This window comes from Pipra filicauda, unplaced genomic scaffold (genome assembly GCF_003945595.2).
Source record: "Pipra filicauda isolate LSUMZ 115617 unplaced genomic scaffold, ASM394559v2 scaffold176_size3548034_pilon, whole genome shotgun sequence".
Lineage (NCBI taxonomy): Eukaryota > Metazoa > Chordata > Aves > Passeriformes > Pipridae > Pipra > Pipra filicauda.
In genome coordinates, this window is record NW_024104283.1 from 2,444,941 (window position 1) to 2,464,311 (window position 19,371).

A 19,371-nucleotide genomic window follows, 5' to 3' on the forward strand; every position below is an offset into this window, starting at 1 on the left:
TTAAATTACTGTTTCATAATTATATGGTCTGACATTTAAAAAAAATTAAACTAACTCATGATAATGTTATCTCATTGGTCCTATGATATTACTCCTACTCAAGTTGAAGATATTAGCAGTGAATAAAATAGTGAAATAAATTGCAGAAACACAGTCAAATGGAAAGAATGTGTATTCTCAGCTGTGGGCTATTAATCTTTTTTTGATAATGTAACTCCACATTCTTGGAATCCCTTGGGTACTAATTTAATGAAAATATTGAGTTGTATGAAGTATTATGGGAATACCTATTTTATTAATTCGTGTAATCATTCTTCAAATTCTTTCTTATACCACTGAAACTGTCTTAACAAAAGGATATGTTAATGGAGACTACAGAAATTTGGAAAATACTTACATTGTCTGAGAGGAGGGTTGATTTTTTTTTTTTTAGTCACAACTAATTTAAATGATTAGAGTGTTGTGCTTGTACATGTTACCACTTACTCCTGGAAAAGCTGGTAGCCCATGGCTTGGACAAGTGTACCCTCTCCTGGATTAGGAGCTGGCTGGAGGGTCGGGCCCAGAGAGTGTTGGTGAATGGAGCTGCATCCAGCTGGCGGCCGGTCACCAGTGGTGTTCCCCAGGGGTCTGTGTTGGGTCCAGTCCTGTTTAATATCTTTATTGATGATTTAGATGAGGGGATTGAGTCCATCATCAGCAAATTTGCTGATGACACCAAATTGGGAGGGAGTGTCGACCTGCTGGAAGGCAGGAGGGCTCTGCAGAGGGATCTGGATAGACTGGAGAGTTGGGCTGACTCTAATGGAATGAAGTTCAACAAGGCCAAGTGCCGGGTCCTGCACTTTGGCCACAACAACCCCCTGCAGCGCTACAGGCTGGGCACAGAGTGGATGGAGAGCAGCCAGGCAGAAAGGGACCTGGGGGTACTAATTGACAGGAAGCTCAACATGAGCCAGCAGTGTGCCCAGGTGGCCAAGAGGGCCAATGGGATCTTGTCCTCTATCAAAAATAGTGTGACCAGCAGGACCAGGGAAGTGATCCTTCCCCTGTACTCTGCGTTGGTGAGGCCACACCTTGAGTATTGTGTTCAGTTCTGGGCCCCTCAGTTCAGAAAGGATATTGAGGTGCTGGAGCGGGTCCAGAGAAGAGCAACAAGGCTGGTGAAGGGACTGGAGCATAAGTCCTACAGGGAGAGGCTGAGGGAGCTGGGGTTGTTTAGCCTGGAGAAGAGGAGGCTCAGAGGTGACCTCATCACCATCTATAACTACCTGAAGGGAAGTTCTAGCCAGGTGGGGGTTGGTCTCTTCTCTCAGGCACTCAGCAATAGGACAAGGGGGCACGGGCTTAAGCTCCGCCAAGGGAGATTTAAGTTGGATATCAGGAGAAAATTCTTTACAGAGAGAGTAATCAGGCATTGGAATGGGCTGCCCAGAGAGGTGGTGCATTCACCGTCCCTGGAGATTTTTAAACGCAGATTGGACGTGGCACTGAGTGCCATGATCTAGTAAATGGACTGGATTTGGACCAGGGGTTGGACTCGATGATCTCAGAGGTCTTTTCCAACCCAATCGATTCTATGATTCTATGAAAATTGAGTATTTATGATCTTAGTCAATATAAAATGTAGTGCCTGATAGGCAACAGACAATAAATCTGTTGGTTTTGTTTTGGTTTTTTTTCTGCCACCATACAGATTTTCATTCTATTCAGTCCTTAGCCTAGGATTTGTGTTCTCAGATAGTAGATTTTCAGCCTTCTGTTCAACAGCGCCTTCTTCCTAATCATAACGAAGCAATTTCAATAAAATAACTGTGAATTTATGTGGTATTCATTTTGGAAAATTTGGATTAAGCCAATACAAGTACATTTTTCTGTTTATGCCAGATATTTTATCTGAAAGTTTTCCATTATCTCTGAATAGTAGAGTACCTGTTGTCCAGCAAATCAGATTTATAGATTTTTTTTAAACAGAAATCCAAGCTTAAATTTTACTCTTGATTCCTAGTATTGCACAATTTATCTCATGTCATTTTTTCCCCTCTGTTTTGAACACACTTCAACACTCATACCTAAGGTAACTTTTTTAGATTTCTAAGATGCTTAAATGAAAAATGTATGTAAACACAAAGTATGATTTAAAATATTATCGAATGTCAATGGCTTTCAATTCAGTGAGTTATTTTGATTTTTTTAGTAATGCATATGAAGAAATATATTCCAATTTATTAGCACCTTTTCATGCACTGAATTTTAGTCACAATTTGCATTGTTAATTCATGCTATTCCTTGTTATTTGGGGAACCCAAATAGCTAGTTCCTATCCACGTCTCTGAGAAGTTATTAAAAAAACACTTTTATACCTCTGGTCAGCCCATATCTTTCTGGAGTTCTTTGACTTTGGATCTTTTCGAACTAAAAGAAAACTGTCTTTATAGTTGACTTGCAGACATTTGTGTCTTGTCAGTAAACCCCCTCAGTTTAGCACTGAAGCCTTAGACAAAGTGCAGTATTGAAGGTGCGTTGGTTCCTTGTTATAGTTGACTGACATGATTGCGTAATGTGTTAAATAAAAATAGTTTTGTTCAACCTGAGGTTTGTAATTATTTCAGAATTGACAGCAGGAACTGTGAAAGCAAATGTGGGAGCATGTTCTGAACGAATATGATTTATTCTATATTAAGTTTCAACACAGAACATAATTTAATAACTACATCATTACATTCTAGGAATATAATTTATTCTCCAAATATGTTGTTTTATCTGATGTTATCTTTAAAGAATTCTTTCTGTGTTGAATAATGGTTTTAATATAAAAATACACAGCAGCTAAGATTAATATTTATATAAGAAACTTATTTGGTTTTGTGTGCTTTTGAAATTATTTTTAAGTTTAGAAAGAGTTCTGTGCTTAAAACCAAAGTTCTTTGGATGTTGTTATGGTATTCTCAGTTTGAATCTTTCTTCTTATGTTCCAGAATGTAGTGCAATCAACAAAAGATGTGTATGGAGTCAATCTTTCAGATATTCCTTCAGAAGATGATCTCGCAATATATGCCAGGTGAGATAAATTTCCAGTGGTAATCAGTAAAAAATAATTTGAGGTAGTTAAATGCAGTTTTTCAAAGTGCTGCCTTTGATCAAACTTATGTAACTTATAAATTTCAGAGATATTTGGATATATATACTATTCTCTTTTTAAAATCAAACTGTTTTCGGATGTCCATGTCAACTCTGATTTCAGTAGAAGTTAAATAAATTCCATAGGTGTGGTCCCATGATTGTAAGCTTTGTAGTCTGTGGGTTTTGCATTTTTCAAATGTTGAATTACACTAATTCAAATCAGTCATAAGTGAAATAGCAAATTCTGTAAAAATGCATACAAAACAATAGAAGTTTTCCTTTTTTTAACATAATGCCTTATTCATAGAGATGTGTTACTGTTACCTTTTACTCAAATTTAAATAGTTGTGTGACTTTTGGAAGGAAATAATCTGTGACTTTTGAAGGAAAATTACTTTTCTGAATAATATTCAGCTTTTTTTCTTGAAACATCTTGGTCTTCTGAGTTTGAAGTAACTTGGACTGTTCTCCTCTAGAAAACAGTTGTCACCATTCCTGCAGGAGCCATGAACTATCTGCTCCCCAAGAGCAATCAGCAGATTGATATGCTTCGCCAACAAAAGGCATTGTATCAGGAATGCTGTTTCTGAATTGCCATAACCTCATACAGAGCACTGGCTACATGTTGCTCTTGTTAAAAACTGTGTAGTTACACTGTTGCTCTCAAATACTCTCCTCAATATCACAGAATAATACTAAGACCAAAAAGAAACTGGTTCAAATTTTCGTTTTTTCTTAAACCGGAAAATTAATTTGAACATTTTGATTTTTTTTTTAACTCGAACCAAAAGTGAACTAGAATAATATAAGTTACGGATGAACTAGAGCTGAGCCAAAAAGTCATTTACTCTATTCCCTGGCGGAGGAGATTCATTCCTGAACTGCAGTGTTTTTCTTCAAAAACTAGTCAGAATAATGAGAATTAAGTACTGGAGATCAGTTGGAGAAATTTAGATACAAATTGAACACCCTCTTAGTTCCTAAAGTCTTGTAACACTGTTGTCAAGAGAGCAGTTGCTTATGCAAGACATCAGGAGGGCAAATCAATGACATTTGCTTATTAAACTAATGTTTCAAACACCTGCTTAGAATGTAGAATTAATGATGTTTGAGAAAAGAGATATAAGAAACCTACACATCATCTCGGAAAAACACTGTACATATGTTGAAGTGAATACTTGTGAAACGTTGAAATGGCCTTATGTGCACTTCTGTTTATTTTCTAATGTGTAATACTTATTGTATTTGAAACATTTTCAATTTTTGAGGGGAATTTTAATTCACTATGCTGTCTTCTGATTTGGTGATATGTGATGTTTCATCCTGACTTAGTTCGTTAATCCACTGAAATATTTTTTTCTTTTTATGTAAAAGTCTTTTTGTGTTAATTTTTCTTTAGGTGTAGCTACTTCTCTTGCAGTCTTTAGTTCTTTGAAATTCCCATTTCAACCTATTTCCTAAATCGTGAATCATTTGAAGATAGAACACTTGAGTAGGGCTGAAGAGGATGTTTCTCATTATCTCTAAAATTTTTAACTTCACCTATGCCTCTAACTTTAGTTTTTTATTTTAACCACTAGAAAATGAGTGCCAATTTGCCAATTTTCCTTTGATATAGCTGATAATTATTGTGGTTCTGCAAATGGCACAGTGGAAGCTGGTGTCTACTCTTGAGTCTCTGTGTAGATGAACGACTGTAATAACATCCAGAATTGCAGCTACTTCCCATTTTATAATTTTTCAGGCTGGACTAGCATTCAGTCTATTGTAATCATAACACTATAAACCCCATGGGGGCTTTGAAGCTCCCTATTCATATTTTTTTAAGACCAAAAAAAAAAAAGCTTGCATTTATTTAATTTCCTTCAAGCAATGCAGGTTTTAAAAATAAAACAATTACAAATTCCTTACCTCTTTTAGCTAACAAGACATTGTGCTATTTCTGGTCTGATGTGCTGATTTATGTAATAAAGGATGTCAGTAAAATCTATACTTCCCAAACTGTACATCACTTGAGAATAGCAGCAATTTCTCTCACAGTATGATTACAGTTATCACATCGAGTTTTTTTCTGTTATTGTAATAAGGGAAATGGAGATGTGGGATCCTGACTTTACATGATATCCTTGGCCATGTTACATATTTTTTTTCTTTATTAATATTAAGGTCTTGCAGATTTAAAGTACTTCAGGTTAAGTTACTTTACATCAACTGATCTATAGTATAAGCCTATTTGCAAATGCAAATTAAAAGTAATTTGAATCTATTCAGCCTGTTTTCACTGATGGCTGAGATAACTTAATTCTCTTCAAAACAGAAATCACAGAAGCACAGATTTGTTGAGGTTGGAAGGGACAGGAGGTCCCTAAAATAATTTGAAGATGTATGCTGCAGATCAACTGTGCATGGTACCTTACTGATACCTGGTAACTTGCTTGTGTACATTTAGGTCTTGTTTGTTTCAAAATAATGAATAATCTAAAGCAATTAATTAAAATACTTATGCCAGTAGTTTGCCTTTGGTTTTTGCTTTTTAAGCTGGTTTCAATAGCAAACTCCTGCACTAGGTCTTAATTATCTTGATTTCCACTTATAATTCTCTTATTTAGAAATGTAAATATTTATTCCTTCAACATCCAAAGTGATGTTGCGTGTTTCTGAGGCTCTTGTTTCTACGGTATAGAATCTGAATGGAGCAGAAAGCAAAGCTGCAGTAAGTTGTTTAGAAATGTATTGCTCATTTGACTTCTGTACACTCTTTCATGCAGTTGGTTTTACGCTGGTAGTTGCTGCTTGTTAAAATGTAGTAAATATTCCTGAAATAGACCAGTGAGACTTTTTAAGCTAAATGGAAGCCAACTACTAAGAAAAACCCTTTGCCTCAGAAAATTAAAGTATTAGATCACAACTAACATTTACTTCTTTTTTCCGTCACACAGATGTGTTGGAGAGTGAACAAATTGAGTGCAAGATAACTACATATACATATATTTGAAACTCTCTGACTTTTCCTTTTAGGCTGAATGACTAAGATCAGTGATAAACTACTTTTTTAAAAAACTTTGCTCCACTTCATTGCCAAGAAAAAAAGCCATGACAGTATTTGCAATGTCTTCCAGCAAATATTTGAAGATGAGGGAATTGTCCCAGAAGGTTGTGCTTGTAAATAAGTGATCTGGACTTACAACATTTCAGATGAATAAACTGGATTGAATTTGGCAGAGGACTGACTTAAATCTGAAACTTGAGAGACTTTACCTCTTTTCCTGATTTCATCTAAATGATTGTTTTGAAAAAGACATAGGAAGTTGACTGTAGAGGGCTATCTATTTCTTCAGGAAGGCCTGCTTCTATCTTATGACATACTAGATGATACCAATTGATAAGCAGGTCTGTTTTCAAAGGAGGTTTGGAGTTCACACGTGCATCCACTGTGAACTTTTAAAAATCCCTCTTGTTCACCAGAGAGGTACGTCATGATCGGTGACTTTTATAGCACAACTCAAAACCTCATTTTTTAGTGTCAGTTTCTTTCATTTGATGAATTTTTTTGTGATAGTTCTTTTATTTCTTTGATTTATTTTTCTATCTACTGCTTTTTACAGGTTTGTTCAGCTGGGACAGAGTCAGCATAAGCAAGACAAGGGCAGCCAGCCATTTTCCTCAAAACACCACTTGGATAGAGTTATAAATTTGTAAGTGTTATTCTTCTTTATCCCTTTAGCCTGATTTTGCTTTTGTAACTAGGCCTGAAAAAACGTCAGGTAAATTTGATGCTAAATTGTTTGAGTCACACTTCCATTTTTTTACTGCGTAAAGAGATTTAATGCGTAGCATGAAGAACTGGGTTTTTGGTTGGTTTGGTTTGGGGTTTTGGGGGATTGTTTTTTGTTTGTGTTCTTTTGGGGGGTGTTGCTTTTTGTTTGTTTTTTAGTTTTTGTAGTATAAGGGATTTTGTGTTCAAAAACCTTAACAATGCTGAGTTAACACAAAGCACTGAAGCTACTGAGTTTAAAAGGCAATTTCTTCTTACTGTGATTACTTTTGAAAGAGACAGTTTGAAAGACTGGTTGCATATTCATCATTAAAAAAAAATTCAAAGTTGCATTTGAATCTTCTTAGTATTAGTAGAAAAAAAGGGTCATGATATTATCCAAATGTTATACTATTATTGAAGCAAGTCTTAGAGTTTAGATGATCAAGTCCTAACTTCCCAGTTGACATCTTCCTGTACTGTAGGCAGCTTAAAGTTTCACCAAGGCAAGGCAGATTTTTCTTTATTTTTTGTCTCTGGGGTACCTGATCTTTTATCCAACAGCATGGCCACTTCATAGAACTCCAGTCCATTGAAGTGAGGGAAGCTTGGACACAGCATTTGTCCAAGCGAGGATAGAGACTGTGAGTGTCTCAGTTGGGCTGAGAGAGTAGAATAACATGAAACAGATGTAATGCTGTGTATGGGACAATATTGTCTAATATCAGTGATTTAGTGTTATCTGCATTTAAAGTGATGATACCACATTTGTAGGTAAATGAGCCTGTAGTTTTATAATAAAATATATCTCATGGGTATTAAAGTAGTAAATTAGATGGGCAAAGTGTAAAACTGTTTTTCATAAGAGGGAGCAAGCCTGAATGTTTTAAAGGGAAATGCTTATTAAGAAAATATTTTATAAGAATATTTTTTTATTATGGCAATTTCTTTTTTTGTAATTGCAAAATCTCCTGGCATGTTAGACAGTGTAAGAGGTAATAATTCCCTTCTTAACCCTTCAAAAGTAGGGTAAATTTTCCCTCCATGCTTTGCTGCTGCAAAATAAACACATTAAATAGAATCTATACACAGAACTCTGGAGGCTTTTGGTAGACAGATGTTTTTTCTTTTCCCAAGTGTATTTTCCCTGTGTTTCTGAATAGTAAAAGTGTAAAAGTCCTAGAGCACACAAATCTGTGCTTTCTGTCACTCCTCCTCTTGTAGTCATGTAGATCATCTTTCTCTGCCAGTTCTACCAAATATACTCCTCTGTGCGGATCTGAGAGGAAATAGGGTATCTTATAGCTGGTAATTTCTTTTTTCTAAAAGTGTATTTTTATACAACTTGAAAATTTCCTTTGGGTTTTGTTCTGTAACTTTTTAAAGATGTTTAAATACTGTTTGGATGGTAACAGATTATTCTTTCAATAAAAGTCATAAATGTAGGCATTCTTTAAAGGCATGTTGTTAAATTCTGAAACAAGGAAGCTTTCTCTTACAGAGGTGGAATTGCTCCTCTGAATCAGAAATTTCCTTGGAGAATGCTAACTTTTTAGAGATAAAATAGAATGAACTAAGATTAGGGAGAGAGGGAGGGTTTTCAGTAACAGCAGCTGAGACACATTCTGCACTTGTTTTGCAAGGAGCTCTTGAAGAAATTGAAAAATTATGGTAACTTGTATTAATTTGATGCTAAGTGCATTTTAAATTGAAAAAAATATGGCAAATTTATTTTTCCAGTAGTTCCTTCTAGATGCAAATGCAATTAAACCCCCGTTCTTTTCATAGTAAAATGAAGTACTCAGTCCAAAACTTTGGTTTCTCATCAGACGTGAGATATAATTTAGACTTAGATTAGTTGCTGACATTTCCACACTTCACAAGAAAAATCTTTTTGAATAACCCCACACCTCACAACCTTAAAACACTTGGCCATTTTTATCAAACACGTTAAACCAATACAAAAAGAAATACTTCTTATTTTTATAGTGTCACTTCAGTGATATCTATGAGCTCAGATATGCATTGTAGAAAGGCTGAAGAGAAAGTTCTGGTCTAAATTTAGAAACTGTAAGTAGAGATTAGAAATAAAAAGGGACTGCAGTGATGCAGTGAAATAATACTGAAGTTGAGTGGAGAATGTGGAAGGATATTGAAATCCTTCTTTTTGTTCTTAGAAATTCTATGAAGGAAAAAAGGGTAGAATTTTACTTAGAGCTAAATAGAACTAAGCAGAGCTGGACGACTGTTAGCACAATCTATTGTACTGTGTGAAGAGATACTTTGAGTACTATAGTATAATTACTGTGGGCTGACACAATGCACCTGTTTCTAATTCCCTAGTATTCATTATATAAATAATACTGTTGTAAAAACATACTGTCAGAACCTTTTCAAATGTACTTCATGCATTTGTCTGAGAGTACAAGAAATTTTATTACCTGCTGAAGAGGGAATTGAGTGTTTGGACTCACTGCAGCACTAAAGAAGAGTGTGGACACGTCTGAATGTCCTTATAATGGAAGAGTAGGTGGTGCATATGTCAGAGTCCAAGCTGTCTTCAGTGCCTGAACTAAGTGTAGCCTGTACAAGTTAAATGCTCTACTGGGGTATTTTAGTCTATAATACCACTATAAAATATAAAAGTTAAAATAAAGCGTCAGAGTCCAAGAAGTGTTTGGACAATGTTCTCAGGCACATGGTGTAACTCTTGGGGTGTCCTGCGCAGGGCCAGGAGTTGGACTCAGTGATCCTGATGGGTCCCTTCCAATTCAGCGGATTCTGTGATTCTATAATCACCAGCTTAGTGGGCTGGTGTTCTTTCTTTTGCCTTTGAAGTCTCATTTGGATCCTAATGTCAGCAGCATTGGAATCATATCCTCTAAAAATATGACCATAACAACTTCCTTTGAAATATGGAAGAAATTTAGTTGTTCCTACATAGGATATTATGGTTTTCTTGAATTTGGGATTTTGTAGTATTGACAGTCTCTAGCAAAAAACCAGAAAGTACTGAAAGGTATGCCACCTTATCCCATCTGCTTTTAGACATTCTAGTGAAAATTCTCTCACCCTTCTTTAGCCTGTCGCTCTGTCTTCTCTGTGATGTGATAAATTTCTATTCATCAGTATGAGATAACTGTCTTCCTCAATTAATCTATTTGAAAAAGTAAGTCTAAGATTTTCCTTAAAGTAACACAATATTCCTCTTTCTTTTTTTTGTTTTCCTTTTACTTATGAGTTCTTTTGATACTTGTTTTTCCTGTCCTATCTTTAGGTTCCCTTGTGTGTTCGATCTTTAAATTTTGAATTAGCTTGTGGTCAGTGTAAATCATTCTTACTTAAAAGATTTATCTTTCCTTGGCTATCATCTTTCTGTATCAGATGTTCTTTCCTTTTCTCATATTCCTTCTGTCTGCTCTGTAGAGAAACTGCTTCTAATTTGGATTGTAAAATGCTTATTTAACTGCATACCTGTATAAGGAGACTCTGTCTTTTCTCTAACCCTTGAAATTGTACATACCTTTAGAATTTCAGTTAATTGTTGTGGGACCTGGATGTAGTCCAGTTTTTGCTCCTGCTTGGTTCTGCAAGATACAAGTTGCAGTATTATTGGGCGTAGAAGTTTTCTGTTTTTCAGCCCTCTCCATTCACAAAGAATGTGACTGAAACTCTGTTGTATGGAGGTGTTGGTGTCTAAGGAAGGACAATTCTGTTGAAGGCTCTTTCAGGAGCACAGCAAGCAATTTAAAGGGATACCATTTATGGTAAAAAAATAATAATAAAAAAAATAAAACCAAAAACAAACAAACCAAAAAAGCCGCCCCTCTGGATTTGCCAGAGTTTTGTAAGTCAAATATCATAGCATCCTAGAATGCTTTGGGTTGGAAGGGACCTTGAAGGCCATCTAGTTCCAAGACCCCCTGCCATGGGCAGGGTCATCTTCCACTGGACTAGGTTGCTCAAAGCCCTGTCCAACCTGGCCTTGAACACTTCCCAAGACAGGGCATCTGCATTTTCTCTGGGCAACCTGTTTCAGTTCCTCACTGCGCTCACAGTAAAGAATTTCTTCCTAATGTCTAATCTAAACCCACCTTCTTTCAGTTTAAAGCCATTACCCCTTGTCGTCTCACTATATGCCCTTGTAAAAAGTCCCTCTCCAGCTTTCTTGCAACACCCTTTAGTTACTGGAAGGCTGTTGTAAGGTCTCCTCAGAACCTTCTCCAGGCTGAAGAACCCCAACTCTCTAAGCCTGTCTTCGTAGGAGAGGTGCTCCAGCCCTCTGTTCATCTTCATGGATATTTGCTTAAGATTCAAACAAGGCAAAAGAGTGCATTTTGTTTCCTTCTTTAGATATACTTTAGAGACTTGAGGAGAACTAATCAGTGTTGAAACAAATGGTGGCTTTCTGGCGACCTCTATTTTTCTGAGAGCTATGCACATCACCATGCACTTTTTCTTCAGAGTATGGATCATCATCAATGTAATTGAAGATTTTAACTGTGTCATCTTCTACTTTAGAGTCAGTGGGTACTCTTGGTGAAAACATAACACTGTGAAGCAAGCATGCTTACAAGTGGGATGAAAATAATTGAAAGTTGCATGTCGAGGATGCTGTCCTTCGTGACATAGCATTTATATTCCTATCTGTGTAATTTTCACTGGGAGGCCATAAAGCTATAGGTCTCTAGGGAAATCTAATAGCCAAGTCATAAATAATGTGCTCTCCTTCATGACTATTGTAAGATATTGAACTTATTAAGTAGAATAGATTTTTACATGAATAGTGTTAGAGAAATGACTTTTAATTAAATGACTGGATAATACAAGCACTCTGCAAATAGTTACAACTTAATACAGGGTTATTAATCAAAATTGTCATGCATGAGCATGCGGTTCTTTGGATATATTTTTATCATGTTGAAGCAAGTAGGTGGAAAATTGAGATTTAGTTACTAAATGCTTCCATCATGCCTAAGGAAAGGACTTTTGATTCATTAGTGCTTCAGATATGTCATGTCTTTAGAAACCAATCAATAAATAGAGAAGGCATCAAATTAGTGTTATGGCTCTGTTTTGTTCTTTTATTTAATTGTCCACCTTCTAGTGGACTAGGCAGACCAGCTACATTTGAGTAAGTGGCATCTTTTGGTGTTAGATAGTGACACTGGTAAGTTAGTACAGTGTGCTAGTGTCAGATACCGTTGCTACAGTCTCAGCTTGGATGCTTTACACTACTTAAATAAGTACCTGCAAAAACTATGGATGCTTTGAAAAGCAATCTACTTTTAAAGCATCTATATATAAAGTTAGATAGACTACTGTTTTTTACCAGTTCTGAAAACACCTACCTTAAGTAAACTAGAAGAAATGATAATGAGAAGAAACTAGCACATTGTTGAGAAAAAAAATTTGAGTTTTAAGTATGCAACCAAACTCTATGGGTGAGTAGTGATTTTATTGTCTCAAGTTCAATAGTATTCTTGTGTAAGTAATTCTATCATTGCAGTCAAAATATAATCAAATTAATTTATAGCTATGCAAAGCTGAAATATGAAATTAAAGAGTATTATTTTAATCTGGAAACCATTTTGATATGCCATATTCCAGTTGTAGTGGAATACTAGGCATACTGTACTACATGGCACACTGCAGTCATTTTTTTAGACTAATGAACTATCCTGATGAAACATTCAAAATACAACATATTTTAATAAAATAAAAGGCTGGAGGAAAAAAAGGGAACAAGATTTTTTGACAGTTTTAATGGAGTTCCTGATTTATAAACAGTGTAAAATATTAGTTTGTGCTCATAATGCAACTAGAAGTTGGCATTATTATGGCATTTCATTTCTAGAAGGGCTTTGCCATTGCTGAAGTGTTACAGGTCTTCCTCGTTTCTTCCCTTTAAAAGATTCTACACACAAAAATAACTTCATGTCTCTTGAAGAGCACCCAGATAGAGAGTCATGACTGTGGCTTCTGTGGAATATGACAATGATGCTAATATCTGAATCAATGTTGCAATTGGGCTGGTCAACGTTTACTTTTGGAAATAGTGAGATTTGACAGTAAGTTGCCACTGCACTCTTTACCTGAGAAGTTTTGAGCCCAAAAATATGTGCATACACTAATATAATATTTAACAATAGCATTCTGACTTTTTTTCAGCCACTGGCACTGTCTACTACTCCAATATGCTCTTATGTAGAGTACTTAGAAAATTTCTCTTCAGTAGCCAAAATAATAGATGACAAATGAAAAGCCAGCTTAAAAATCTCGGGTATTAAACACAGTTTTGGTAGAGCTTGGAGCTCTACATTAATGGCAAGGTTACAAGGTTGGTCAGAAAATAACTGGTGTATGAGTAGAGATAAATACACTTGGTTGTCTGATAGTGATGTAGAGGAGGCAAGCAGAGAATGACTGATCACCGTTTCTCCCGGGGTAGGAATTATAAGTAACCCAAGTCTGTGATGACAATGAAATGAGTGTCACATCAGACACAATTAAGGCATGGAACTTATTCCCACAGGATTCTGTTGGTTGCTGAAATCCAGGAAGATATACTAGAGAAGGGATTGGTTAGTACCTGTTCTGTCTTAACAGACTGTCCTCAAACCTTTCTGCTAGTTACTCCATGAGACAACTACTGGGCCCAATGAAATTTTGGGTCCACCTATGAGGAATGATCGAATGTAGGAAAATGTTCAGTGTCTGTGGTTGTCGGAAAGTGAGTTCACAATTTCCAGAATTGAAATCTTTGTGTTTTACTGAATACCAGGGCAGCTTTGTTTATATAATTTATAAAGTAGAAGTATTTTAATAGCTATCTAGAAAGTAGATTTAGCTATGCAGAAACTAGCTTCTCCAGCTGAAATGTGAACTAAAAATGTATGAAAATGATGATTTAGAGAACTCTTTAAAACCTGTATGTAATTTTTCTTTGTAAATTGAGAAGTCCATAATTTCTCCTGTTTAGTGTTTTCTACATGCATTGCATCTGCTGTTGTAGATAATCATAGTTCTGTCAGTTTTTTTTTTTCTTGGAGTTAGTTTCAAACTTTGATTTCCTTTAAAGCAAATAGTATTGACAGAAGGAAAAGTTAATGTACAGGTTACCTTCAGATAGCAACATATCAGTTGAATGTTGAATCATTCAGTTGAATGATATGTTGAAACGTATCAGTTGAATATCATTGAATGTTTTGTCATGTAATCCAAACTGATATGCTTTCACACAGGTAAAACATCTGTACTGTTCAACTTTGGGAGTATTTTATAAATAAATTACTAAAATATTGCTGGAAATGTACAGACTGTACTTATGAATGCAGCTTTCACAATACCTGAACTGCTTTAAAATAAAGTTACTTACTGTACAGGTACTTCTAGTGTTTATTCATTTATTATGTATGGAGTATAAATAGTTCTGTTACTACCTTTCAGTTGGTTGTGGAGTTCATTGTGGAGAACACATTGCTGCTGAAGAGTTTGGCTTAGAGCCGTAGAATATTAGAAACAGGAAAGCATTCTAGAGGTCATCTTTCCCCCCTGCTCAGAGGGGGACTAAATTAGATGAGGTTGCTCGGGCCTACATACATTTGACTGTTGAATATCCTTAGGGAGAGAAGTTCCACAGCCTTTCTGAGCAACAACAGTGATTGACAACCTTCATGGTAGAAAAAAGTTCCCTTTTATCTGATCAGAACAACCCATGATGCAGTTTGCATTTCCTTTTTGGAATTTGTCTTTTCATCACACACTCCAAAAAGAGTCTGGCACCACACAGACGCCTTCCCACTGGGTATCTACAGATGGCAATAAGTCCCCTTTAGCTTCTTTTCTCCTGGCTGAACAACCCCAGTACTTCCAGTATCTCTTCATATGCCATGTGCTCCAGCTCTCCAGTCATCTTGGTGACCTCTGCTGGACTCATCCAAATATTTTGTTGTCTGTGTTGGAGAGCCTCGAAGTGGGCCCAGTACTCTCGATATGGCCTCTTGAGCCCTGAATAGAGAGAAACAACTACTCTCCTTGACCTGCTGGCTATGCAGTTTTCAAGAGCTAACAGTTGAAAAACCAGCTTCTACCTCATGAGTGAGTCTGACAACAGTGCTTAGAAAAGATCTGACAAACTCAAGTTCTTGTGAACTTTCAAACTTTGTGTGTTTCTCATGAGAGGTTTAAATATTAGCATTCAAATATGGCATTTATTGTGTGAAGATGATTTTAAAAATATTTTCTCAAAGTATCTGAGTACTGTTGCTGATAATAAATTGTCAGCAATATTATTACCCTAATAATTATATGGAAATTTCTTACCTGATAAATCCTTTCTCCGTTTTGGTTCAGAGCATAATCACTTGCTTGTTGTAATTGCTACTAAGTGGATAGCTCAATAAAATCTTTCTATTATCTGCCATAATGCATGGCACAGATCTGTTTCAGCTGGGGTACTTACTGACCATGGGAGATCTGAGGAAGGATGAAGAAATGAGGGCAGGGTGGAGGGAAGTGAGAAAGTATTCCGTAATGCGATTAATGACAACTTACCTAATTACCCTACTTGGGAAACTGGGTGTTATCAGGTCTGCAATAGTGATAAAAAAATTCTAGGTAAATGAATTATCTAGTGGGAAGTTGCCCTTTCATTGACTCTTTCATGTATATTTCAAGGCAAAGAAATACTCTTCTCTCTTCGTGGAAAATTTTTACCTAAAGGTCTAAATATTCTGCATATTTGTCTTTTTCCAGAATACCAATCTCCTCCTTTTCTCAAGACAATATTTATGAAGTCCAGCCTCCAAGAGCTGATAGGAAATCAATAGAGATTTTTCATGCACACATTCAGGCTGGAAGAGGAAACATGCAACCCCTGGGAAAAGACGACTTCCTCATGTACAGAGAGTACATTCGAAACAGATACATGTAAATCTAAGCTGGATTCTCCCGCCAAGTCTACTGTACTGATAGGTCATAAAAATAATTTTAGAAAGAAAATAAAATTTTGTTCTTTTGCAGTAATGAATTTATTATCTAACTTTTCTATTTATTATTCTTTACTGTTATCCATTTATTGCATTGTGCTTTAGGGAAAAAAGTGATTTAATATCTGCCATTAGTTGAAAGAGAAAGTGCATCTTAAGAGATTAAGTGAATAATCAGAGCACTTACAGTCACTGAAGAGTATGTAGCGATTTATGACAAAGAGAATATTACATCTTTAGTTTTTCATATTAATTTCTTACGTTGTTATGTTTGCTAATACAACAGAAGTGATTTGTACACAAGAATCAGAAGAGAATAATTTCCTTCCTCTTTGTTCCATGACAATAAACAATCTTTTTTACAGCAGAGTATTTTCTGATATTTCTTGAGATTTTTAGTAGTGAGTGGTGGAATGACTGCTTCTAGTTTGCTACCGTCTTAAGCAAAAGTGAAAAATATTTGGCTGATGTCAAAACCAAAATTTGCATCAAGACTAATCAACTTTGTGACCCTATTACGGGTCAAAAATAAACTCTCTCTGGTTCTAGTAGCTACAGAATCTGTGCCATATGCAGGGTGAAGATGGTTTGTGACTAATTATCATAGGCTTCTGGTAGGAGTCTGAGGTGAACCATATACTGACTGCATCTCCAAATGAAGGAATGCTCTCCACTTTACTGGGTTTGGACTCTCAGAGGATGCAAAACCATCCTGTCATTTTTCTGTATGACAAAAATGATCATTTTTGCAGCATACTCTTTCCATCCCTGTATTTGTGCTTCTGTGAGATGCCTTCAGGTTCAAGCCTGCAGCCTCCCAGGAAATAGACTCATTTGGGCTTGTACATTTCTCAAACTAAAAAAAAAGAGAGGGGGGAACCTACTATTTGCAATTGCAAGCTAAAATTCCCAACACTTTCTAGCCCCTTGCCTTGAAGAATACTGACAGTATCAGCAGCATCCTTGACAAACCATGTTATTCCAGAAACTTGTACAGACCATATTTCAGAATTTTCTGGAGTAGCGAAATAACTGTTTTAGGGATGTAGCCAACTGCATGTAGCAGATGTAGCAAACATGTTTGTGGTCATAGTAAATTGTTTTTCAGGCAGCTGTTGTAGATTCTTGGCTGCATGCTGCAAATATGATCTGAATATGTTTGAATATTTTATGCAGTAAGTTGCAACTCTGTCAGTAATTCAATGTACGAAAAGATGCAGTGGATAAAGGGAAAAAAGGTTTCTTGTAATAGAAGTTTGTGTGTTTCAGGGAATGACTTGTATGCAGTCAGTGAGAGAACATGGTACCTTGAGCTACCAAAGCATTTTAGTGTACATTCTCTTTTGTTAATTGATTAATATTATTTTGAGACAAATTGTTGTATTTTTGAGATATAAGAATGAATTGTCACTTTAGATAATACTTGATTGCACCTGTCAATGGTTTTTTTCTCTGAAAAAAACCCTGTACTGAATTCTTTTGTCCAGTATGAAAATAATTTGAAGGAATAAATGCTTGCTTTGAAAAAATGTAGAGCTGGAGTCCGTGTCTCAATGAGACAAATGCACACTTTTCTTACTACTCTTAAAATACTGCAACGAATGTTTTCATGACTCTCACAGTCCTTACTGTCATTGTTCATAGCTACTGGTAGTTCATAGAAGTTATCCTTGAAAGCACACCACTTAACCACAGATAACGCAAAAGATGATAGTCTGTTTTTCAACAACCAATGATGTTGTTGCCAAATATAGGAATTGGAATAATTTTGCAGCTCTAAGGGAAAATATGTTCAGCCCTCAGCAATTCAAGCACTCCTCAGGAGAAGAGGATTAAAGGAGCTTGTTTTACAGTTCTGAGAGATGAATGACATCTCAGTCCATTATCTGTAATATAATGCCAAGCTTTTCAGTGTCTCACTAAATGTGTGCTGTGACAGTCCTGTTGTGGCATCCCCTGGAATTTTTTAGTATGTACGACTACCACTTGTTTCTCGTAGCTGCTTATAGGCATTTAAGCCTTGTGCTTTACTTTCTATGGTAAGATGCTTGGGTATTAATATTCAGGTGATGACTGAATATTCAGTATGATCTACTGTCATTGTACTCGTAGCAGCTGTTAAGAACACTTCATGGTACCAATGTCAACTTTTAGTAGGTTTGTTAAAAAAAAAAAAGGCAGTGCAGAAACTTAGACTCACAGCTTAACCCTGACTAAACTCATTGGTCTGAGTCAATCTGCTGCTTAATGCATGTAAATGATTATTTTAAAAAGAAAATACACTCAATCACTCATCTAACAAGTTCATTTGGATGAAGGACTCCAGAGATGCTGTCTCTGCATCTACCTACTTTATCCCGTTCTTGTGATAATAAGGTTCAGTTCTCAAGAGTGTTAGAAGTTCAGAAGTTTCAGAAGCTGAGGAAAAAGTGTGTAAAATAAGGATAAACACAAAAAGAGTGGGCTGTGTTGGCTCTGAAGAGTAACATGGTGCTCTTTTTCACTCTTAAGTTCTATTGATCGCCTTTAGCCTTAAACTGTGTGGACAAATAAAATATTTGAGAAATGTGTTGATTTTCCTTCAAAATATAGTTAGTTTGTTTCAGTGTGTTTGAAGGTTGCATTGACATACAATTACAAAATGTACACCTGGAGAATAATGGCTTTGGATTAATGTCTTTTGGAATCAGGAAGCACAAATATCGGATTAGGACTGACTGTGTCATTTCTCTGCCAATGGTTTTTAATGGCAGTCCAACAGCTTAAGCTTTGTGCTGTGACCCTGTGCCATCAGTAGCGATTATTTTCCAACACTTTCATTGGTAGTTTTCCTTCCTTATGAGTTTTGTCTCCACTTGCAAAGCCTGCTGACCTTTTGTTGTCTTCCTCTCATTTTCCAGAGGGTCTCAGCTGTGGCCCTGAAATAGGACCCTTCTAACATTCACACAGCTGCTAGCTACCAGGGGAAGAAAGCAAAAGAGCTGTGTGTAGTTCTGGGGTGACACTTGGGACAGCTCTTTATTTTGTTTCTGACTTTTTGAGATTTTTGCACAGGATCCCAGGAAGGTTCTGTTGGCATTCACAGACTCAAGCCAGCCTTCACTTGTATAAACTCCAAAGCACTTGGAGTCAAACTGTCAAACAGTCACATTTTACAGTCAGAGGAAATATCAGCTTCACTCAGGAGATAATTTCATTCTCCACAGGGGTTTCACCCTATCAGTGGTCACTGAATAATTACATGAACAAGTCCAGTTCACTGAGGATAAAACTAAGGTAGGTACACAGTAGTGTTCCATTTGCTGGCATAGTTTCAATCCAGGTGATTGCCTGGAGCCTGATTGGAAAAAATACCGTGTGCTTGGCTCCCAAATGCCTCCCTCTGTTTTGTATATATTTAAAAATCTAATTAAAACTGTCACTCTTGGTGATGATTTAAAAGTAATGTGGAACTAGTGCAATAAGTTACAAAATATTAATTAAAAAATCATACATTGAAATTAC

The 19,371-nt window shown here is 36.2% G+C and overlaps 1 protein-coding gene across 1 annotated transcript in view; it reads left to right on the forward strand.

The window, feature by feature from the left end:
• Window positions 1–17,095, forward strand: part of FIG4 (FIG4 phosphoinositide 5-phosphatase) — a 60,713-nt gene extending 43,618 nt beyond the window's left edge. The window contains exons 21-23 of the mRNA XM_027747852.2: window positions 2,979–3,061; window positions 6,729–6,818; window positions 15,635–17,095. Of these exons, the coding sequence (XP_027603653.1) occupies window positions 2,979–3,061; window positions 6,729–6,818; window positions 15,635–15,812 (351 nt within the window). The 3' untranslated portion in view covers window positions 15,813–17,095. The remainder of the gene's footprint in view (window positions 1–2,978; window positions 3,062–6,728; window positions 6,819–15,634) is intronic.
• The last annotated feature ends 2,276 nt before the right edge of the window (window positions 17,096–19,371 follow it).